Raw genomic sequence first — 20,142 nt, forward strand, 5'->3', positions numbered from 1 at the left:
ACTAAGGGAATTAAACCATATTGGGATTGTAAACTCAGATGCCATCAGGGACCAGACCCTTAGGATTAGTGAGTGACATCAACCAACAAATAAAACGAGAATGTGGTGGAGCTCTTGGCAGTTGCCTCCACGTAGAGCCATAGATATTGGGCCTGGTTTTGCCAGTCTTCTAACTTTTTTCAAGAAAAGCTAGATGTTTGGATGTTCATGTACATTCTCATGTATTTAAATATTGACAACTAAGTAGTGGCACCTGGCTGGCTCAGTCAGTAGAGCATATGACTCTTGATCTCGGGGTTGTAAGCTTGAGTCCCACACTGGGTGTAGAAATTACTTAAAAATAAAACCTTTAAAATGAATGAATGAATACAGATAACTAAGTCATTTAAAACAACAAGAGTGTTGGTGTACCTGACTTAGTGGAAAGAGCATTAGACTCTTAATCTTGGGGTTGTGAGTTCGAGCCACACATTGAGGGTAGAGATGACTTAAATAAACAAAACTTAAAAAAAAATTAAAACAACAACAATGCCTTGCAGATCAAACAAAGCATGCCTACAAGCCTGAAGGGTCACCATTCCTAACTTCTGGGCTGATGAGCACCCTAAGAACCTTTCTGAACTTTTCAGGGGACTCTTTTATAAACATTCTCTCCTATGCACTTCTACTTGATTTAAGTGGGTTTTTCGAATGGCTGGGTGAACTCTCACAGGTCATCTGATACCACCACAGCCCCCCAAGGGGAGGAGAGGAAGCTCTGCTGGCAGGACGCCCAGAACTCAGGGCGGAAATGTAACATCCTGGCTGCCTGGCCAGGGAAGGCCCCATTCAGTGAGGAAAGGAGTGGTGCTGGTGATCAGATTGCCCAAAGAGAAAACCTCCTCCTCCCAGATGGCCAGCTCCCTGGGCCAGACCCAGATCAGGTGTTTCCATTTGGGTCTCTCCAGCCCAAGCACAGGGCCTGGCAAACAGCCGAAATGCAAGGAATGAGGTTGGGGTGGGGAGTGAAAAATAACAATGGTGATGATATGGAAGACAGATCTGAGTTGTGGGGACCTTGGAGGGCCTGAACTGGTGCACATGCAGTGGGGCTAGAGATGAGGGATCTGGTGGGAAAGGCATAGCAGAGACCAGATTCTTCATGTCTCTAAGGGCCATGCTCCACTGTGCCGTCAGTCCAATGGTGCTCTTTTCACAGCCAAGAGAGAGAAGTCAGAGCACACCAGTTGGATGGTTGACCCTCCAAAGAGCCCAAAGACCTTGAATATGCCCCAGCCATCACTGGCTGTTTTAATTATTAATATACATCTCTGCATGGAAACTAAATCCAAGATGGTGGCTTGGGTTTTTATTTAATTTTATATCACATTATTTAGGGACTAAAAATCAAATGATCTTTCCAGCCTAGTAAAATCAGGATGGCAGAAGTAATAATTAGGATGTTCTAGAGAATATAACAGAATCTCTTATTGAACTTGAGGAGAAGCCCCTCTGAACGGTAGCATCTGCAGATTAATTTGAGAGTAAACCAGATTTTAAGCTGTTAGTTCTCTAACCTTTGAGTAGGGAACCTGTTTGTGAGCAATCCCTTGAGTTGGTTGCAAGTAGCATGGTTGCCTAAAAAGACTTTAATTTCTGAGTACTGGTTCAGGCCAGCCAAAACAAACCATTTTAAAAATTGGTTTGGGCCTCAGAGTCTCATAAAATTCATTTTAAGCACCGTACCATGATGCTTTTTTGCTCTCCTTTTCATGCAGCTGGAGTTTGCTATCCCCCTCACATTATGAGGGATGCTTAAAATGCACCTTTGAGAGTAGAGCAGGAGATGAAACACCCAGTTTCTCAACACACTCTCAGATGCTGTGAGAGAAAAAGGCTCTTTTCTCCTTAAAGAGAGGTCCAAGACTCCTCAGTGTACAGTGATGGCTGAAAAACTGTTACAGCTTCATTCCCAGACATGCACGTGTGTACATGCACACATGGGTTTGTGCACGGGTTATACATGAGTGCATATGTGGGTCTGCATGTGTGTGTATGCATATGAGAATATGCATGTGGCAGGCACGTACATGTGTGTGCATACCTTCTTGGTCTCAAGAGGGGTGTTCCTTCTTGCCCTTCTCACCAAGGGCATCTTGGTTAGCGTAGGTGATTAGTAATAGCATACTGGAGCATGAGCACTGAACTTGGAGAGCCTTCTCCAAATCCCAGGTCTGCTTCTTTGGGTTCTTGGGCAAATTATTTACCTCTCCAAGACTCCTTTTTGCATTTTGGAAAATGAGGATAAAAATAGTGCCTCCTTCACTTGGAGCTTTTGACTGTTAGTGAGATAATATATGTTAAATATACCACAATGAAGAGCGTATAATAAGCACTCAAGAGCTGATAACTTCTATTATTGTTGTTGTTATTCCTTCTTACCCTGTGCTTGCAGGGAGAGAGTCAGGTGGAATCAGCAAACTATTTTCCAGCTTCAGGTACCTCTTAAGTCTTCACCTCTTCTCCTATGTATGATTGCCTCTTCAATCACCCAAAGTTTTTCCCAGGGTTTTTTTGTGGGCTGTCAAAACCCAAGGTGACACTCAGAGGCCCTAGGTACTGTCACTGTCTTAATCCTCTTCCATTTTCCAAAAGTTCTGAGGCTCAGGTCACCCTCTGCAGAATTAGATTGTGTGGGATCCCACAGGACTGAGCCTGTAGCTCTTCCTGCATGAAAGGAGAACTGCCCATCCTAGCTGCCCCAGAGAGGCTCTGTAAACCCTTAGCAAATGTTTGCTGAATTGCACGGGATTGGGTTTGGTGCCTGGCTGTATATTTTTCTCAGGGCCCCACCATAAAAACTTTATTGATATATGTATTGTGCGCTTGAACTGAAACTTCAGGGAAGACAATTTCCCTTCTGTGAATCTTGATTTTTTTCAATATGTCCTCAAGGTTTCTGTTCTCCTATCTCTGAAAATGAAAGAAATACTAATATTTTGGGTGGTAATAAGGTGTACTGGTTAAGAAAATAGCCTCTGAGGTCAGAGCGCTTGGTTTAAGTATTGGTTCCATCACTTAATAGTTCAGTTTTAAGTCTTTTGAGCCTCATCTGTAAAGTGGGGATAGTATTGTACCTACCTCATGTACCTGTATTCTTTGAGATTGAATGCAATGTTATACATAAAGGTAAAGCCTTTGACCCACAGTACATCTCCAGGACAGTTTCGTTGTCATGACTGGTTTTATTGTGTCCATGTTGGAGGGACAGCAATGGGGTCAAGAAGCCATGGGGGGGGTGGGAGGATGGGTTAGCCTGGTGGTGGGTATTGAGGAGGGCACATTCTGCATGGAGCACTGGGTGTTATGCACAAACAATGAATCATAGAACACGACATCTAAAACTAATGATGTAATGTATGGGGATTAACATAAGAATAAAAAATTAAAAAAAAAAAAAAGCCATGGAGGGCACACTTGACAAGACCCTGAGGTTTTTCTTTGTGCATCTTTGAGCAACCTGAACATCGGCCCCTGAGAAGCACCCAGAGAGGTGTCCCTTCCCCAGGAATGTACGGGTGGGGAAAGGAGTTCACTGACCTCTGGGTGAGTTTGAGGAAAATAACTTGTCATCCAAGAGGTGGACCTTTTCTTTCCCAATGGGCTCTTCTCAGGGAGAGGAACCAAGAGGGGGGAAATTGCCCTTGCCACCATTGCTCCTGGAGGCCCCGGGGCCTGGCTCTTCCATCTGTCCCGTGAAAGAGAAAGCTGGGGCTCAGGCTCAAGGATGAGCTTCCACCTGGAGCAGGCTGGGCTGGGCTGGGCTGAGGCCACATCCTGCCTTGCTCCTCCAGCCCCTGGCAGGGCTTTCCCTCTAGAGGAAGCAGGCCCCATCAGCTTATCCTTGGGTGGGGTTTCCCAAAGCCAAGTGTTTAAAGGCAAATCATTGTTCTGAAATTCCGCTAAGTTTTAATGACCACCCTTCTGAGAACTCCTTCAAGAACCAAGTGAGATTTTTAAAACCCAAGGATAACCAAAGGCAATTACAAGAAGAGAAATATCTGAGTGAGTCTCCATCCCAAAACACTCTGTGCCGAGACTTGGGTGAAGAAGAGAGAGGTGGGACCCAGACCCTAGCCCTATTCTTTTCATTGTGATCAGGCAAAATGCTTTCACAGTGGGCTGATCTTTTGTCTGTAAAATGGGTTGACCCAATTTGGGCCCCAGGAAGAACCCTGGTCTAGGAAATCAGGCAATCTTGTCTTTTCTCATTCCAGCTCAGCAGCGACTTTCGGGGAGATCCTGGCCACTCTTTTCTGTCTGAGGTCTCAGTTCTCTCTGGAAAACATGGAAGGCTGGACCCTAGACTTCCTCGAAGTTCCAGGGCCATGTGTGGATCAGTAGGCTGGTGAGGGCTGAGGCAGATGTGTGATGAGGAGAATACCCAGGATGGATAGGAAGATTGGCTGCCTCTGAGCAGGCTCCATCCACCAAAGTCCCCACAAACAAGAGGGGCAATCTCCTAGCACTCGGGGACTCTACTGTGTCCTCTGTTCTCTCCTTAAAGCCAGGCGATGTAGGTCATCATCTGGGCTCTATTTTCCCCAATCTGTTTGTGGCTCAGTGATTCTTAAGACATTCCAGATGTCCAATCAGCATGACCTTGGGTGGTGGTAAGGAAGGTGCCTAGGAAAAGAGGGAACCTCCCTTACCACATAGAGGCTGAGGACATTGTAGAGGAGCTTCCTATCCTGATGAGAAAGCAGCTCAGTCAGCTTCAGACCCCTTCAACTCCAATTCAACCTGGGGAACATTTAATGAGCTCCCACTACATGCCGGCCCTCACTGGGCTGATTGAGGGTAAGGTGGGCCTGGGTGGGGCTGGTGAATGGACAGCCCTGTCTTCAAAGTACTCAGAGACCTTAGGGAGCCTGGCTGGCTCAGTCAGTGGAGTGGGCAACTCTTGATCTTGGGGTTGTAAGTTCAAGCCCTACATTGGGTATAGAGATCACTCGAAGTGCTCAGAGTCCTACCACCCAGATGTTTTATGTCCGGTGACTACACCTCCACATGTTCCCTATATCTGGGTTTGCCGGCAAGTGACTAGGGCCACCAGGCCTTGCCTGGCTTGGAAAGACAGGACCAATGACAGCTTGTTTATTTCTTTAGCATCTAGAGTGAATTAGCCTAGCAGTGGTGCTCTTTCTAATGACCTCCACACCCTATCCTCCAGCGTCCCTCATCCTCCTTGAAGCACTCTCTACTCTCACCCCATGCCCCACTCTGAAGCTCTGATCCCTCCAACCTGGCTGCCCAAAACTCACACTTCTCATTTAACTGATACCTGGGGAGGCTAACTGGGTATCAGGCCAAGTCCCTGCCCACAAGTGCTTACAAGCTAGTTGATAAGGGCCCTCTCAGGCATCATTGATGAGCCAGTGCTGTCAGCCAGACACACTTAAGGGCTTTCCCTGCTCAGGCCCCAATGAGTGCCCCAAAAAGTGGTACTAATGATCAGGGCTGTGAGTTCACAGTGGAGGGAGGAGGTGGTGATGTCACTCTGGACACCTCACCAAGGAGCTGGCACTAGAAAGCAAGGCTGAGTACTGGCATCACCTGTGTATTTTACTTCTGTGAATTTGAGTGTATATTTCTAGCTAAAATAATAAGAGAAAAATAGACATTTAAAAAATATCAGGGATTCTGCTGACATTCCAACCTATGTGCATGTCCATCAGACCCTACTATTTGCTTGTCTGAAAGCCATCAACCTGTCCCCTTCTTTTTGCTGGCCAAGATCCTGTTTTGTTCCTTTGTTTATCCTCCAAGTGGCTGTGTGCTAAGAGAATGCTGACCCAGGGGGTAAATTCTGATTAATTAACCCCAAGCCAATTTTGAGAGTTCCATTCGCTTTTTCTACAACTGGTTTAGAGATGGACTAATGCTACGTGTTTGACCAGTGAGACTTCGGGTGTGTGGGGAGGGTGCTTTTGTGGAAGTGCATTTACTCCTCCCTTTTCCTGCCTCTGGATGTTTTCATGACACATGGAACTGCTATGTTCATCTTGGGACCATGGCAGAAAATCAAGAGAATGGCAGAGAGGTCAAACTGGGACCAAGAGGCTGAGACCATGGAGCCACTGAATTCACCAACACCTCTGGTACCACACTACCTTGAGACTTCTTGTTCCATGAGTCACTCAATCCTCTATTGTTTAGTCATCTATTAAGTCGGCTTTCTGTTACCTGCAGCCAAAAACACTCTAAATGGTACACCCCAGCGTGAGGATGACAAAGCAGTTGTTAATCTGCTGTCCCACAGCTGGTCTCTCCTTCTATCTCTCAGTCTCAGCATCTCCAAACCCCGAGAAATTCTACAGTTTCCAGATCTGTATTTTTTGTCCATGATCCTTCGCACAAGCCAACAGCATCATCTGGTACTTAACAAAGGAAATGGACTGTTCCAAAGCTAGAACAAAATGTGCCTCTGTTGGGTTTTCTGAAGCATGGTGCTATTTTGGACTGTATGGGAGATTTAAGAAATTTTCAAGAGCAGTTGTGACTGTGCAGGATGAGGCCTTTTGCCTTTAGGACATAAAGCCTTCATGAGATGCAACTAACCTATGCAATAAGCACTCAGCATAATGGAAACAGATTGGCTCCAAAAAAGTAGAAAGTATGGATCATTATAGCTGGTTGTGGACACAAAATTTAAATGGCAGGATTGATTTAGGGAATAGAACACAGATTTGCCTAAAGAACTCTCTATGATGGGAACTAGAGGTTGATGGGAAAGGCAAGTCTGGAAGGACCCCTTCCTCTCCTTAGGCTGGGCTAGGTTCTGCTACTGTAATAAACAACTCCCAATTCACATGTCTTAAAACAATAAAGGTTTAGTTCTCACTCATCCTACATGGCCGCTGTGGGTTGGCTGTGTCTCTGCTTTGTGTTATCCTCACCGTGGGACTCAGGCTAATAGAATCACACTATCTGGAACATTACCATTCACTGTGGTAGAGGAGAGGGTGCTCTGGAGTGTCCTGCATGCTCCAGCCTAGAAGTGATGGATGCCTCTGCTGCCCACACTCGTCAGCCAGAACTAGTCACAGGACCACCAATTCTAAGGAGGCCAGGAAGTGAAATTCTGTTATGTGTCCACCAGAGGAAGGAACTGGAAATATTTGGTGAGCAGCACTAATGACCCACTTTGTCCAACAATTTATCTGAAATCTGTGTGGACAGATGAGCTAGAGCAAAGGTCCACTGTGTTGTACATAAGGGTCCATATCGACTTGTCCTTCTTTCTTAGTCTGCTTTTATCTAGCAACACACAGTGGTCTCAGGGGATCTAGGTATAGATAGCACCGTCCTCTACAGTGCTACCCTCTTCCTCTAGGTCTCTGACCTTGTATTTTTACTTTTATTTATTTTTTAGTCCTAACCAGAATCGGAAATAAGGAAATTACCCAGTATTCTCTGCAGTTCTATTGGTTGCTTCCCCAACAAGCCTTCTTAGCAGCTCATCCTCTTCTTTGTTCAGCCTAGTCCTGTCTCCCTTTGTTCAAACACAAAAGCCATGTTGTCTCCAGGTTACTATACTCAAGCCCTCATGGCTACCCTCCTACCAGACCAAATCCCTCACCTTGCAGATAATCATGTGTGCCCTTGACTTCTCCAGCCAGGCCCAGAGCTTAGCCTCCTTCCTTCTACTTCTACTGCCCTGTCAATGGCACATACGCTGTTCCCAACAGAAATCAAAGAGAGGAGCCATGCCAGTTAGTAGAGTGCATCTTGTGTATGGAGACCAGACATGTGGGTGCTAAGGAACTGGGAGCTCGAGCTAACAGATTTCTTCATCTGACTTGTGGCTAAGTGAAGAGATATATAAAAAGCAACAATTGGTTGGCTGATTTTACTTATTCCTGAAAGATTTTTGTACAACTGTCCCTGATGGGGGACTTATAAACATACCTCAGCTACAAGTAGACAGGTCTCAATTTTTCCCACTACTGGGAAATGCAAACCTGTTCTCCTCTGGGAGAAAGATGTTATTTTAATCTAGGGATTATAGAAACAATATGTAATATGCTCTCTCTTATCAAAGAAATTATAAATAAGAGCTTGAGCAAGGGGAAAAGGGTTACAAGAGAAAAAAAGTTATTTGGAAGTAGAGTGTGTAGAAATATAAATGTAAAGTAGTATAAATCGATCAATCATTGTCAATTATCTAAATTCTTAGGTCAAATTCTTTAAATAGGTTATTTCCCTGAAATCAGAGGTGATTGTGCTTACATAACTGACTCATAATGAAATATGTAAGTCTGGAATGTGTTGTCTTTTGCAGTTACACATGTGACCTGTTAAATGTGTGTGCAATTGTTATAAATACGGACCTTAGTTGAGTGGAAATTCATCTCAGGAACTTGGACATGAAAGCAAATGTTGACAGTCATTAATAAAATCCTAGAGCAGAAGGATCTCCAACAAGCATTTCAAACTATCCCCCTGCCTACTTGTGGTGCAATGCACATTGGTGGTATGGAAATCACCATTGTGGAAATAGAAGTCGCATTTTTATAGGTATGAGCATCCTCTTATTAGAAGTGTCAATCACCTTGCTTCTCCAAGTCCTCAGGATGAAAGGGTCTGCTGCCCTTTGGTGTTCAAATAAAATTGACCCATGGCTCTGTTGTGTATATTTGGGTCTAATACCCTGTCCCAGATTCTCATCATTATGTCCTCCTCAGATTCCAATTTTGCAGGGAGCTCCTATGTGCACATGGCCTTTCTCTTCTCTCTACACTGATGTCCTCATTCTGTTTCCACCAAACAACACCAACACAAGACAATTGTGTAGAAGAGATCTTCACTCAAGGTATAAGACTGAGGGGAGCATTACATCATGAGACAGCATGATAAAAAATTTAAAATCGATGTTTAAACATCATGGTTCTCAAGAGTCCCTTTTATTGCCCTTGGAGATTTCTTACTGCCAATTCTCATCCCAGCTTCTTTCAGGTTCTCTCCTTCTTCTGAATGGACCTCCTCCTTTTTCTCCTACTTCCACGATGTAGGACCCATCACATCCAAAACTCAGTTTTCTCCCTGGAAGGAATTTTGCCTCTAACTTTTAAGATAACATTTTCCTGTCCTCACAACTTATTATTAGGATTAATAACATTTTCAAATTAAAATGTTAGGTCTATTTTCTCTCACTCTTGCCATGAAATGATAGGTTATCTAATTTAAACTGTTTCCTTGGGGTGCCTGGCTGGCTCAGTTGGTAGAGCATGCAACTCTTGATCTCAGTGTAGTGAGTTCAAGCCCCATGTTGGGTGTGGAGATTACTTAAGAAACAAACAAACAAACAAAAAGGTGTTTTCTTGATTGCAGGCTAAAATTTTGAGAATAAAATATGTCTTATGTCTCTTTCTTAGGGCCATATATCCTTTAATAAAGATTGTATTGCTTATGAAAGGATTGTAGCAGAGAAAAGATTCTTCCCCACATGGTATAATATATAGAGATACGGGGGCACCTGGCTGGCTCAGTCATTAGAACATGCAACTCCTGATCTCAGGGTTGAGAGTTCAAGTCCCATGTTGGGTGTAGAGCTTACTTAAAAATATATATATATAAATATTTTCTATCTATACATATCTATATCTATATATATAGATAGGTAGATAGAGATGGGAATGAATACTTGTAACTGAGATTTCTATGTAACAAAGGGAATTACACTTGCATAAAGATAAATGTGCTTTATCCAAAATGACTTTCATGTATAATTTTGCTTATAGATTGTATCTATTAGTTACTATTACAATAATGCTGCTTGACATATCATCCCCAAACTTAATAGCTTTTATTGTCATGCATGCGCAGCTGGGCTAGGGGTTGGCTGATCAAGACTTGGCTTGGCTCCAAGGTGCTGATGGGGTTCAGGTCTGCTCCCCATGACTCTCAGTCCCTTGCAGGCCAACTGGAGCATGTCTTTCTCATGCTATAGCAGAAATGCAAGAGGGCAAGCACCACCACACAAGCCCATTTCAAACCTTTGATTGCATTATGTCCACTAACATCCCACTGGCCAGAGGAAACATCAGTGGGACAGGGAAGAAAATTTCTCCCACAGTGGGAAAGGAGGGGAATGAATATTTGCTGAATGTTAATTCAAAATATTCTATAAAGTGAATATCATATAATTGTCCATCATGTCCAACATCTGTGTCTCTCTGCCAGCCAGATCCAATAGGGGCCAACAGTGTCTTAAACCAGGAGGAGCTATTATTCTGTTGAATGCAAGATGTGTCAGGGAAATAATCCATTCATGTAGGAGCAAAGATTGCTCTCCCAGAAACATGTTTTTAACAAAAAGCTGACAACCTCCTTGTAGCAATTTCTCTAGATGAAACTGTAGGGCAGCTCACCAAACTGACCCAATTTCTACAACCTAGTGAGAGACAACTATTTGCAACTTGCAATAAATTGAATGCATGGATCTTGAGTAATCCATTGTGCATACGTCCTGTAAAATGAGGCTCTCGGGGATCCAGAATATAAAATAATGTAATCGATGCTAAAATACTAAAATTGAATTAATCTCATATTAGTTTTTTAAAAGTGTCATACAAAAATTGTTTCTGTTTCACCATCTGTTTTGTCCAGTTGGTCTTTACAGAAATGCTGGAGTATAACAGTGTTTCTTGTTCATGTTTCTGGTTTCTTGATTTAGAACAGAAGCTGATAAAGTATCTTCTAAAAAATTATTATATCATTTTTATTGCATTAATACAAATTGACACAAAAATCATTACAATACCATACACAGAAATATGTGGAATACTATAATGAATATTTTATGTACCTACAACTTGCTAAAGAAATCATTCCCCACCACCACACAATTTGTTTAATGATAACACTACCAAGCAAGTTACAGTGATAGCAAAATTATTACATTACGCATTATTGGTGGTTGTAAAATTGGCATCATTGTTTTACAAAGCAATATGAGAACACATGCCATTAGCCTTAAAAGTATGCATACTTTTTGCTTAGGAATCATTTTGAGGGATATTATTCTTGAGAAGAAAAGCATTTAGACAAAGAGGTACTCCTTTTAGCATTATCTATACTGATGAGAAATTAGAAATGACCTAAATATCAAACATTTTAGAAATAAGTAAGTAATGGTATTCCAACTCAGTGGGTAATTACAGAATCAGTTAAATTGAAAATCTGAATATTGCCTAGCAAAATCATTTTTTTATTGTGGTAAAATATATATAACATAAAATTTGCATTGTAACCATTTTTAAGTGCATGGTTCTGTGCATTAAATACATTCACAATGTGGCGCCACCATCATCACTATCCATCTGGTCTAGTACATCTTATGGGCCAAATCTGGCCCAGTGCCTGTTTTTGTAAATAAAGTTTTACTGGAACTCAGCCATGCCCATTTGTTTATATGTCGGCTGTTGGCTATTTATGTGTTGTCTGTTTTGCTCTACAATGGCAGCTTGAGAAGTTGCAACAGAAAGGGCATGACCACAAAGCCTAAAATATTTACTGTGTGGCACAGAAAGTGTTTGCCAATCCTGACTTAACGTAATAATAGATAATTAAGATTTTCAAATTTGGACTATTCACACAGGTCCAGGATGAATATTGCCCTTAGACAAAATTATTTGTTAAGGAAATCAACAATGAAAACAGATATTACACAGCTAATTTTAACCTATTTAAGAAGACAATCTTTTTAATACTTTAGGCTATGAGCATTCATATCCCAGAAGGCAGTTATTACACCAATTATGAAATTTGTATCTCCTGGTTAAAGTTGTCCCTTCAAAACTTTACTCAGTGTTACTTTTTTAGCTTTTAAGAAGATGACTTTATCTGCAATAAATGTCGGGGCACCTGGGTGGCTAAACAGTCGGTTAAGCGTCTGTTTTCGGCTCAGTCATGATCCCAGGGTCCTGGGATTGAGTTCTGCATTGGGCTCCCTGCTCAGTGGGGAGTCTGCTTGTCCCTCTCCCTCTGCTGCTCCCCCTGCTTGTGCTCTCTCCCTCTCTGTTAAATAAATGAATAAATAAAATCTTTTTAAAATATATATATATATATATACTTGTCATTACTTCATACTTTTCTCTAATATAGACCATTCCACCTCAATTCACATACATAGTTGCAGCTGATCTGGTGTAGTTAGACAATACTGTGTTCATGGGTATTTCTGAACACCAAGCCCTGATCTCCTTTTTGAGGTGAAGAGAGCAAAACCTGTATCTTGCAATGTGTCTACTCTTGGAGATTATTTGGCAGCTGAAGAAGAAAAAGAACACTAACATTTATCAAGACTTGGAGAGAAAACATATATACATTTTAAAAGTGAATACAAACTCTCAGTCATTTCCAGTACGTGTGTGGAATGGAGGGCAATGAATAATCTGGAGTTGGTTCTGTGTTGAATAGATTCAGATGTGGGTGTTTCAGTGTCCTGGGATTCACTTTAAGCCCCCAATAAGACCTCAGTAGGAGGGCTGGATTCTGGAAGAGTTCATTCCAACCTCTTCTCCACTCTGGCCTGGGAATGGAACGGTCTATAAGGTACCGGATTTGGACAATGGACTCCAAAGTTGGAGATTAGAGAAAAACAAAGGAGGTATTGACTGGCCACACTTTTGAAAAGATGCTTACCCAGTAGGTAAACTGTGGAGCAACATTGGTTTCCTTTAAAACACACATGGGATTAGAACCTACAAAATGTCAGTTAGGTGTCTATCCATGACAGCTGAATGCACTTGGCTCAAATGGCACTTTTGTTTTTGTTTTTGTTTTTTTCAGGGGTCGGGTGGGAGAGTATGCTGCTAAAGGGAGATGAGGCAGCCTCAGATGCCACAGAAACATCCAGCGCAGACATGACTGTCAAGGTAAGAGATCTCTTCTTTAGTTCGGTTCTCAAAGTACATCACTAGAGGAAATCAAGCCTCTGGAAGACTTCTAGGGGCCAAATGAGCACTGCCCCTCAACCCTGCTGGGATTCTCTCTCTATTCACTGGATCCTCCATGAGTCAGCCAGACATAAGATTTTCTGAAATTTGGCATCTGGATTAGGAAACCACCTGAAAGCTAGAATCCAAGAAGTGAATTCCAATGGGCTTGTTGCAGCATCTCCAGTGAATACCTGCATGTAGGTTGTCTGCAAGTGGTAACCCCATGGGCACAGTGGAGCAAATCTGAACATTCTGAGCTCAGAAACTGGGACCCCACTGTGCATTGTGAAGAAAGGTCAGAGAGGGAAAAGGAGCCTTGATCTTAACTCAAGATTTCCAGTGATTTCAGTGGGAAGGCAGCATGTGACCCACTCCAGCTGGAACACCAGTGGCCAAATGAGTCATCTGGAAATTAACCTAATTATCACTGTTCAAATTAAATGCATGAATTTATAGTCATTGCCTAGATTAAGGAATCCATAACAAAATTTATTAGACTCAACCACTTCCTCTCTATTAATAGATTAGACACAAAGGAATGGTTCTTCCTTCTTGAAATTCTGTTTATGATTCAGTTAACAGAGGCTGGGGAGTAGGAGGGCTTTCTAACATTTTTGCTTGAATGATTAGAATTTAAGTATATGCCACTTATGAATTTTTCTTTGAAAAGCAAAAAGTAGTGTCCCCCTTTTTTCTAAACCATCTCTAGACCCCACATGGGGCTTGAACTCATGACCCCAAGATCAAAAGTCATATGCTCCACTGACTGAGGCACCCAGGTGCCCCAAGTAGTGTCCCTTTTTACGTTGAGATATACCTAGATATATTTCACTCCTGGATTTATTAGTAGAGGTTGTACAAAAGAATATACAGGATGAATTTACCCAAGCTTTCCTTTGTAATGTGAAGGCTGGACTTGCGCTATCTATGTTTCAAATGTTAGAGAAAGCAAACAAAAAAGCCACAGTGAAATTAAATGAAAGAAGGGATAGTAGCCTGATCGGTCAAAAAAGTCAACAAATCTAAACAATAACTATCCAGCACTGAAAGTTCATTTGCTTATAAATATGTTATTATGTTTAGCAGAATTTGCAAGTCAATAATGAAGATTCGATGGTGTATTAGTGTTTCACTGGCTATTATTGCAAAAACGGAAGTTTGCATCTATGGCCACTTTGGACAGAGAGAGACAGGCAGATGAACTTGATGGATTTAGATTCTCCCTTTTGAAATCTGTCATCTTTTTAAGAACTCATTTTTGAGCTGTGTTGCCAGTACAGTTGCAGATGCAGTGCAGACATTTAAATGATCAGAAAGGCTAGAGTTTGTTTTATAAAGGCAAATGGCATATTCTGATAGAAGCAAGTCTTGTCCAAGTCCCATTGTATAAGGTTGCTGCTTAATCCCAGTCTGCTGATCCTTGGAACCAGGATCTTGACTAAAGTTGTATTTGGGTCTAGCCAGTTTAGATGTCATTCTTTTTTTTTTTTTTAATTTTTTATTGTTATGTTAATCACCATACCTTACATCATTAGTTTTTTTTTTAAAGATTTTATTTATTTATTTGAGAGAGAGAGAATGAGAGAGAGCAAGTACATGAGAGGGGGGAGGGTCAGAGGGAGAAGCAGACTCCCTGCCGAGCAGGGAGACCTATGCGGGACTCGATCCAGGGACTCCAGGATCATGACCTGAGCCGAAGGCAGTCACTTAACCAACTGAGCCACCCAGGCGCCCTCATCATTAGTTTTTGATGTAGTGTTCCATGATTCATTGTTTGTGGATAACACCTAGTGCTCCATGCAGAACGTGCCCTCTTTAATACCCATCACCAGGCTAACCCATCCTCCCCCCCACTCCCTTCTAGAACCCCCAGTTTGTTTTTCAGAGTCCATCGTCTCTCATGGTTCGTCTCCCCCTCCAATTTGCCCCCCTTCATCCTTCCCCTCCTGCTATCTTCTTCTTCTTCTTCTTTTTTTTAACATATATTGTATTATTTGTTTCAGAGGTACAGGTCTGTGATTCAACAGTCTTGCACAATTCACAGCGCTTACCAGAGCACATACCCTCCCCAATGTCTATCACCCAGTCACCCCATCCCTCCCACCCCACCCCCCACTCCAATAACCCTCAGTTTGTTTCCTGCGATTAAGAATTCCTCATATCAGTGAGGTCATATGATACATGTCTTTCTCTGTTTGACTTATTTCGCTCAACATAATACCCTCCAGTTCCATCCACGTGGTTGCAAATGGCAAGATCTCATTCCTTTTGATGGCTGCTTAATATTCCATTGTACATATATATACCACATCTTGTTTATCCATTCATCTATCGATGGATAGATGTCATTCTTGATCTCTCTTTCTCTTCTCTTTTAATGAATAGCTGGGAATGTTTAACAGAGGATTTTTAGTTCTTAAGAACTGAACCCACTCTGAGGAATGGACACCATACACTTTTAAAAGTTAACCAAAATAGAAGTATATTTAAATACACCGATGGGGCGCCTGGGTGGCTCAGTTGGTTAAGCGACTGCCTTCGGCTCAGGTCATGATCCTGGAGTCCCAGGATCGAGTCCCGCATCGGGCTCCCTGCTCGGCGAGGAGCCTGCTTCTCCCTCTGACCCTCCCCCCTCTCATGTGCTCTCTGTCTCTCTCATTCTCTCTGTCTCAGATAAATAAATAAAATCTTTAAATAAATAAATAAATAAATACACCGATAAATTTCTACAAATACTATTAAGTTCCTCTATTAATGCCAGTCTCTACTCACTAAAGAATTTGTGAAACCTCTGGTGGATATAACTTAAGGAACTGCTTCTGTTTAGATCTTCTCCTTTGGTTTTCCCAGTTATGCAGCAATCACTAATTTTTTTCCTTTGTTTATTACTGTGGTTCCCACCCCATACTGCTTTATGTATCTATCCTGTCCTTATACCTATCCTAAAGTACTATTTTTTTTCCTGTGACTATAAGTGCCCAATGTTCATTAATTAACTACAGACTCCTCATCATATATCTATGTTTCTGTTTCTAATAGCTATTACTGTTTCTAATAGCTACTTCATATAGCCTGGCAATATCAGCTATTCCTTGCCTTCTGCCCTGGGAAAACAAACTATTCTATTAAAACTCTAATTACAATAAAACTTAATTCATTGACACTTGTCAAGGGGAATATCAGGAGAAATCACTAAAATAGTTTAGTATCCTCCATATTGCTCTTCTTATAATAGACATATCTATCTTAGTGCTTAGAAATTTTTTCTGAAAATGGTGCAAAATAATTTTTGCAATGTCACAATTGTCTGAATGTGGTTTTGTCTACTACATGTAGCCTTTTAAGACCATGTCTTATTTTGAAATGACAGAGTCATGCTTCTAAAAATATACATGACTCAGAGGAGTAAATTCATTCATAAATAAACATCTCTCATTCTGAGGAACATTGAACTAAGAGCATTTATATTAAAAACACCCTCTAAATATACCAATGTGGGTAGGAGCATCATATGGGCCTGCTCACCAATTTTAAATTACTTGGAGTAGTAGGTTGAATTGTGAACCCATTCCTCCCCCCCACCCCTTGCCGAAAAGAGATGTCCAAGTCCTGTACCCTGGTACTTGTGAATGTGACCTCTTCCTAGAGAAAGGGCCTTTGCAGTGTGATTAAGTTAAGAATCTCTGGATGAGATCACCCTGGATTAACCCAGTGGGCCCTAAGTCCAATGATGTCCTTACAAGGGACAGAAGGAGAGAAAACACACCTGGGAAAGAGGGCCACGTGAATAGACAGATGCAGAGATTGGAATATGTGCAGGCCCAAATCAAGACCACATGGAGCCACCAGAAGCTGGAAGAGGCAGGGAAGGAGTCTCCCCTAGAAACTTCAGAGGGAGCACAGCCCTGCCAATACTTGATTTTAAACTTCTGACCCCAAAATTGAGAAAGAATAAATTTCTGTTGTTTTAAGCCACCAAGTTTGCAGGAATTTGTTATGGCAGCCCTAGGAAACAAATACACTCAGATCTACCAGGAATTGTACCGACTTTTCATGAGTGCCAATGCCATAGATGCGGAAAACCAGCACTCTACACACCCATCACTGTTTTCTTAGTATACTATGTTCACCTTTTTTTTTTTAATTGAAGTATAAGTTGACACGATGTTACATTAGTTTCAGGTGCACAACATAGTGATTTGACAAGTCAGTCTTTTGCTCTGCTCATAAGGATAGCTACCATCTGTCACCATACAACACTATTATAATATCATTGACTATATTCCTTATGCTGTATTGATTTTTATTGTTTTTCACACTGCTGCAGATGATTCTCACGGTTATGCAAGTTTTAGAAAATACTGATCCATGCCTTTTTTTTTTTAATCAATGTCTAGGCAAGCAGCAAAACAGAGTAAGATGTAATGTAGAAGTTATCCTAAAGTATAACCATCCTTGTGTTCTAGGGAATAGATACAGGCTGAAATAGGTTAGTGGTTCTCTTGAAACAAGAACAGGTAAAAACAACTTTTAAAAAGTGAACAGAGTAGGGGCATCTGGCTGCTTCAGTCGGAAGAGCATGCGACTCTTGATCTCACAGTCATGAGTTAAAGCCCAACATTAGATGTAGAGATTGCGTAAATGAATAGACTTGGAAAAAAAAGTGATCCTAATATATCCAATATGTCCATCGAATAGATGAATGGATAAGTTCATTATAAATTATCCCTGTGATATTCATTCCATAACTGGAAGCCTGTATCACCCACTCCCCTTCACCCATTTTGCTCATCTTCCCACCCCTTTCCCTCTGGCAACCATCACTTTGTTCTCTGTATTTATGGGTCTGTTTCAGCTTTGTTTGTTTGTTCATTTGTTTTGTTTTTTAGACTCTACACATAAGTGAAATCATATGGTATTTGTCTTTCTCTGACTTATTTCACTTAGCATAACACCTTCTAGGTCCATCCATGTTGTCTCAAATGACAAGGTCTCATCCCTTTTTTATGGCTGAGTAATATTCCATTATACACATATATATGCCACATCTTCTTTATCCATTTGTCTATCGATGGACACTTACCACTGTTCACTAGAAGGAAAGGGTACTCAGATTTCAGAATAGCTTCTATATTATACCTTATTGGGTTTTGCTGCTTGTCTAGACATTGTTTTTTTAGAAAAGTGATGGATCAGAATTTTCTAAAACTTGCATGACTCAGAATCACCTGCAGCCAGTGTATAAAAAAAAAAACAAAACAGTAAAAATACAGCTTCCCAGGCTTCTTCTTTCAAAATTCAGATTCAGAAGATCTGGGTTTGAGAATTAGCATTTTTAAGGAGTGCTCCAGGTGACTATGGAGGTCAGTTTGGGGAAACATTGTATCCACATACAACTAACACAGGGTCAGGTGTGGCCACGTGAGCCCTGTCACTGCTCCTGGTTCTCTAGTTTCCAACTAGCCTGAGAAAGGACTTCCCTATTCAAAACTCTTTGATTCCATTCCTTTCCTTTTGAACACTGACCAAGGCTCAGGTGTCTCCTTCTGGCTTTCCAGATTTCCTTACCTTAATTGCAATTTCATTTCTAGCCTGTCTTCCACCACGTCTCTTTCTGTACCCATCCTTGCCCTCTCCACCCAGCCTATTTGTAGCCACAGTGATCCTTTCAAAAGGCCAACCTGATACCATCCTTCCACTCAAGCCCTGCTGTCCTTCCCATTGCCCTGAGCACCCAAACCAAACTCCAGCAAGTGCTCTGCTATTTAAAACCCCATGGCTTTTATTCATGGCTTCCTTGGTCTTCCTCCTCTCCCTCCCTCCCTTTCCTAACATGGTTAACTTCTCTTTATATTCCAGTCTTTGGTTCAAATATTATCTCCGCAAACAGCACTACTTTCTGACCAGTCTTGGTCACATGCTTTCACTGAACCTAATACTTCTCCTAGCCAGTCGCATAAATAGCCACAGATGTTCATGCATAACATCCGGTCTCCCCTCCTGGAATGTAATTCCATAGGGCATGCATCCCCAGCACCTGGCGGAGTGTCCAGCACATCGTATGCACCTGTCAGTATTTGTCGAACGAACAAATGTACCAATGAACAAATGAAGACCAGTCTTTATCTAGACTGATCAGGCTGGATGGCTGGCCTTCCCCAAACTTAGTCCTCATATTCTCACCTCAGGGTCTTTCTCTTCAGGCTCCTTTCTTGCTTTCCTCTCATGTGCCACTTTCCTCAGGGTTTTGTTTGTTTTTCACTTGCTAGAGCCTCTAAATTACAGTTCAGATTTACCATTCTTTTTTTTTAAACACAACTTAATTGAGGTATATAATTTACATACCACAAAATTCACACATTTTAAGTGTATGATTTCACAATTTTTTAAAAAAATATTTATTTTAGGGGCGCCTGGGTGACTCAGTTGGTTAAGCGACTGCCTTCAGCTCAGGTCATGATCCTGGAGTCCCGGGATCGAGTCCCGCATCGGGCTCCCTGCTCGGCGGGGGGTCTGCTTCTCCCTCTGACCCTCTTCCCTCTCGTGCTCTCTGTCTCTCATTCTCTCTCTCAAATAAATAAATAAAATCTTTAAAAAAATATATTTATTTTAGAGAGAAGGAGCGTACACACGCATGTGTTCATGCATGGGTGGGGGAGGGGGCAGAGGGAGAGGGAAAGAGAGAATCTCAAGCAGACTCCCCACTGATTGTGGAGCCCAATATAGGGCTCTATCTCACGACCCTTAGATCATGACGTGAGCTGAAACCAAGAGTCAGATGCTTAACCGACTGAGCCACCTAAGTGTCCCTAATTTAACAATTTTTAAATTTACCAACCATCACCATTATCCAATTTCATAACATTTCATCACTTCCGTAGGATCCCTCACGCCCTATGAGAGATAATCTCCATTCCCTCCACAATCCCAAGCAAACACTTGCATATTTTCTGTCTCTATAAATTTACCTGTTTTGGACATTTCATATAAATGGAATCATATAACATGTGGTCTTTTGTGTATGGTTTTTTTTCCACTTAGCATGTTTTGGGTTTTTTTTTTTAAGATTTTATTTATTTAGGGGTGCCTGGGTGGCTCAGATGGTTAAGCGTCTGCCTTCGGCTCAGGTCATGATCCCAGCGTCCTGGGATCTAGCCCC

The 20,142-nt window shown here is 41.8% G+C and overlaps 1 protein-coding gene and 1 long non-coding RNA gene across 6 annotated transcripts in view; one reads left to right on the plus strand and one right to left on the minus strand.

Moving 5' to 3' along the window:
* Nucleotides 1–20,142, plus strand: part of PALM2AKAP2 (PALM2 and AKAP2 fusion) — a 330,921-nt gene that overhangs the window by 184,528 nt on the left and 126,251 nt on the right. For all 5 annotated transcript variants that reach the window (XM_045882883.3, XM_054509339.2, XM_045882884.3 and 2 more), the window contains one exon: nt 12,835–12,920. In XM_045882883.3, coding sequence (XP_045738839.1) covers nt 12,835–12,920 — 86 coding nt within the window. The remainder of the gene's footprint in view (nt 1–12,834; nt 12,921–20,142) is intronic.
* LOC129046057 (uncharacterized) overlaps nt 190–20,142 on the minus strand; it is a 38,108-nt gene continuing 18,155 nt past the window's right edge. Inside the window, exon 2 of the long non-coding RNA XR_008506768.2 lies at nt 190–12,060. This is a non-coding gene — a long non-coding RNA (uncharacterized LOC129046057). The remainder of the gene's footprint in view (nt 12,061–20,142) is intronic.

The sequence above is a fragment of the Mirounga angustirostris genome, unplaced genomic scaffold (genome assembly GCF_029215605.1).
Source record: "Mirounga angustirostris isolate CCGP_5_RB_7025 unplaced genomic scaffold, mMirAng1.0.hap1 SCAF_15, whole genome shotgun sequence".
NCBI lineage: Eukaryota > Metazoa > Chordata > Mammalia > Carnivora > Phocidae > Mirounga > Mirounga angustirostris.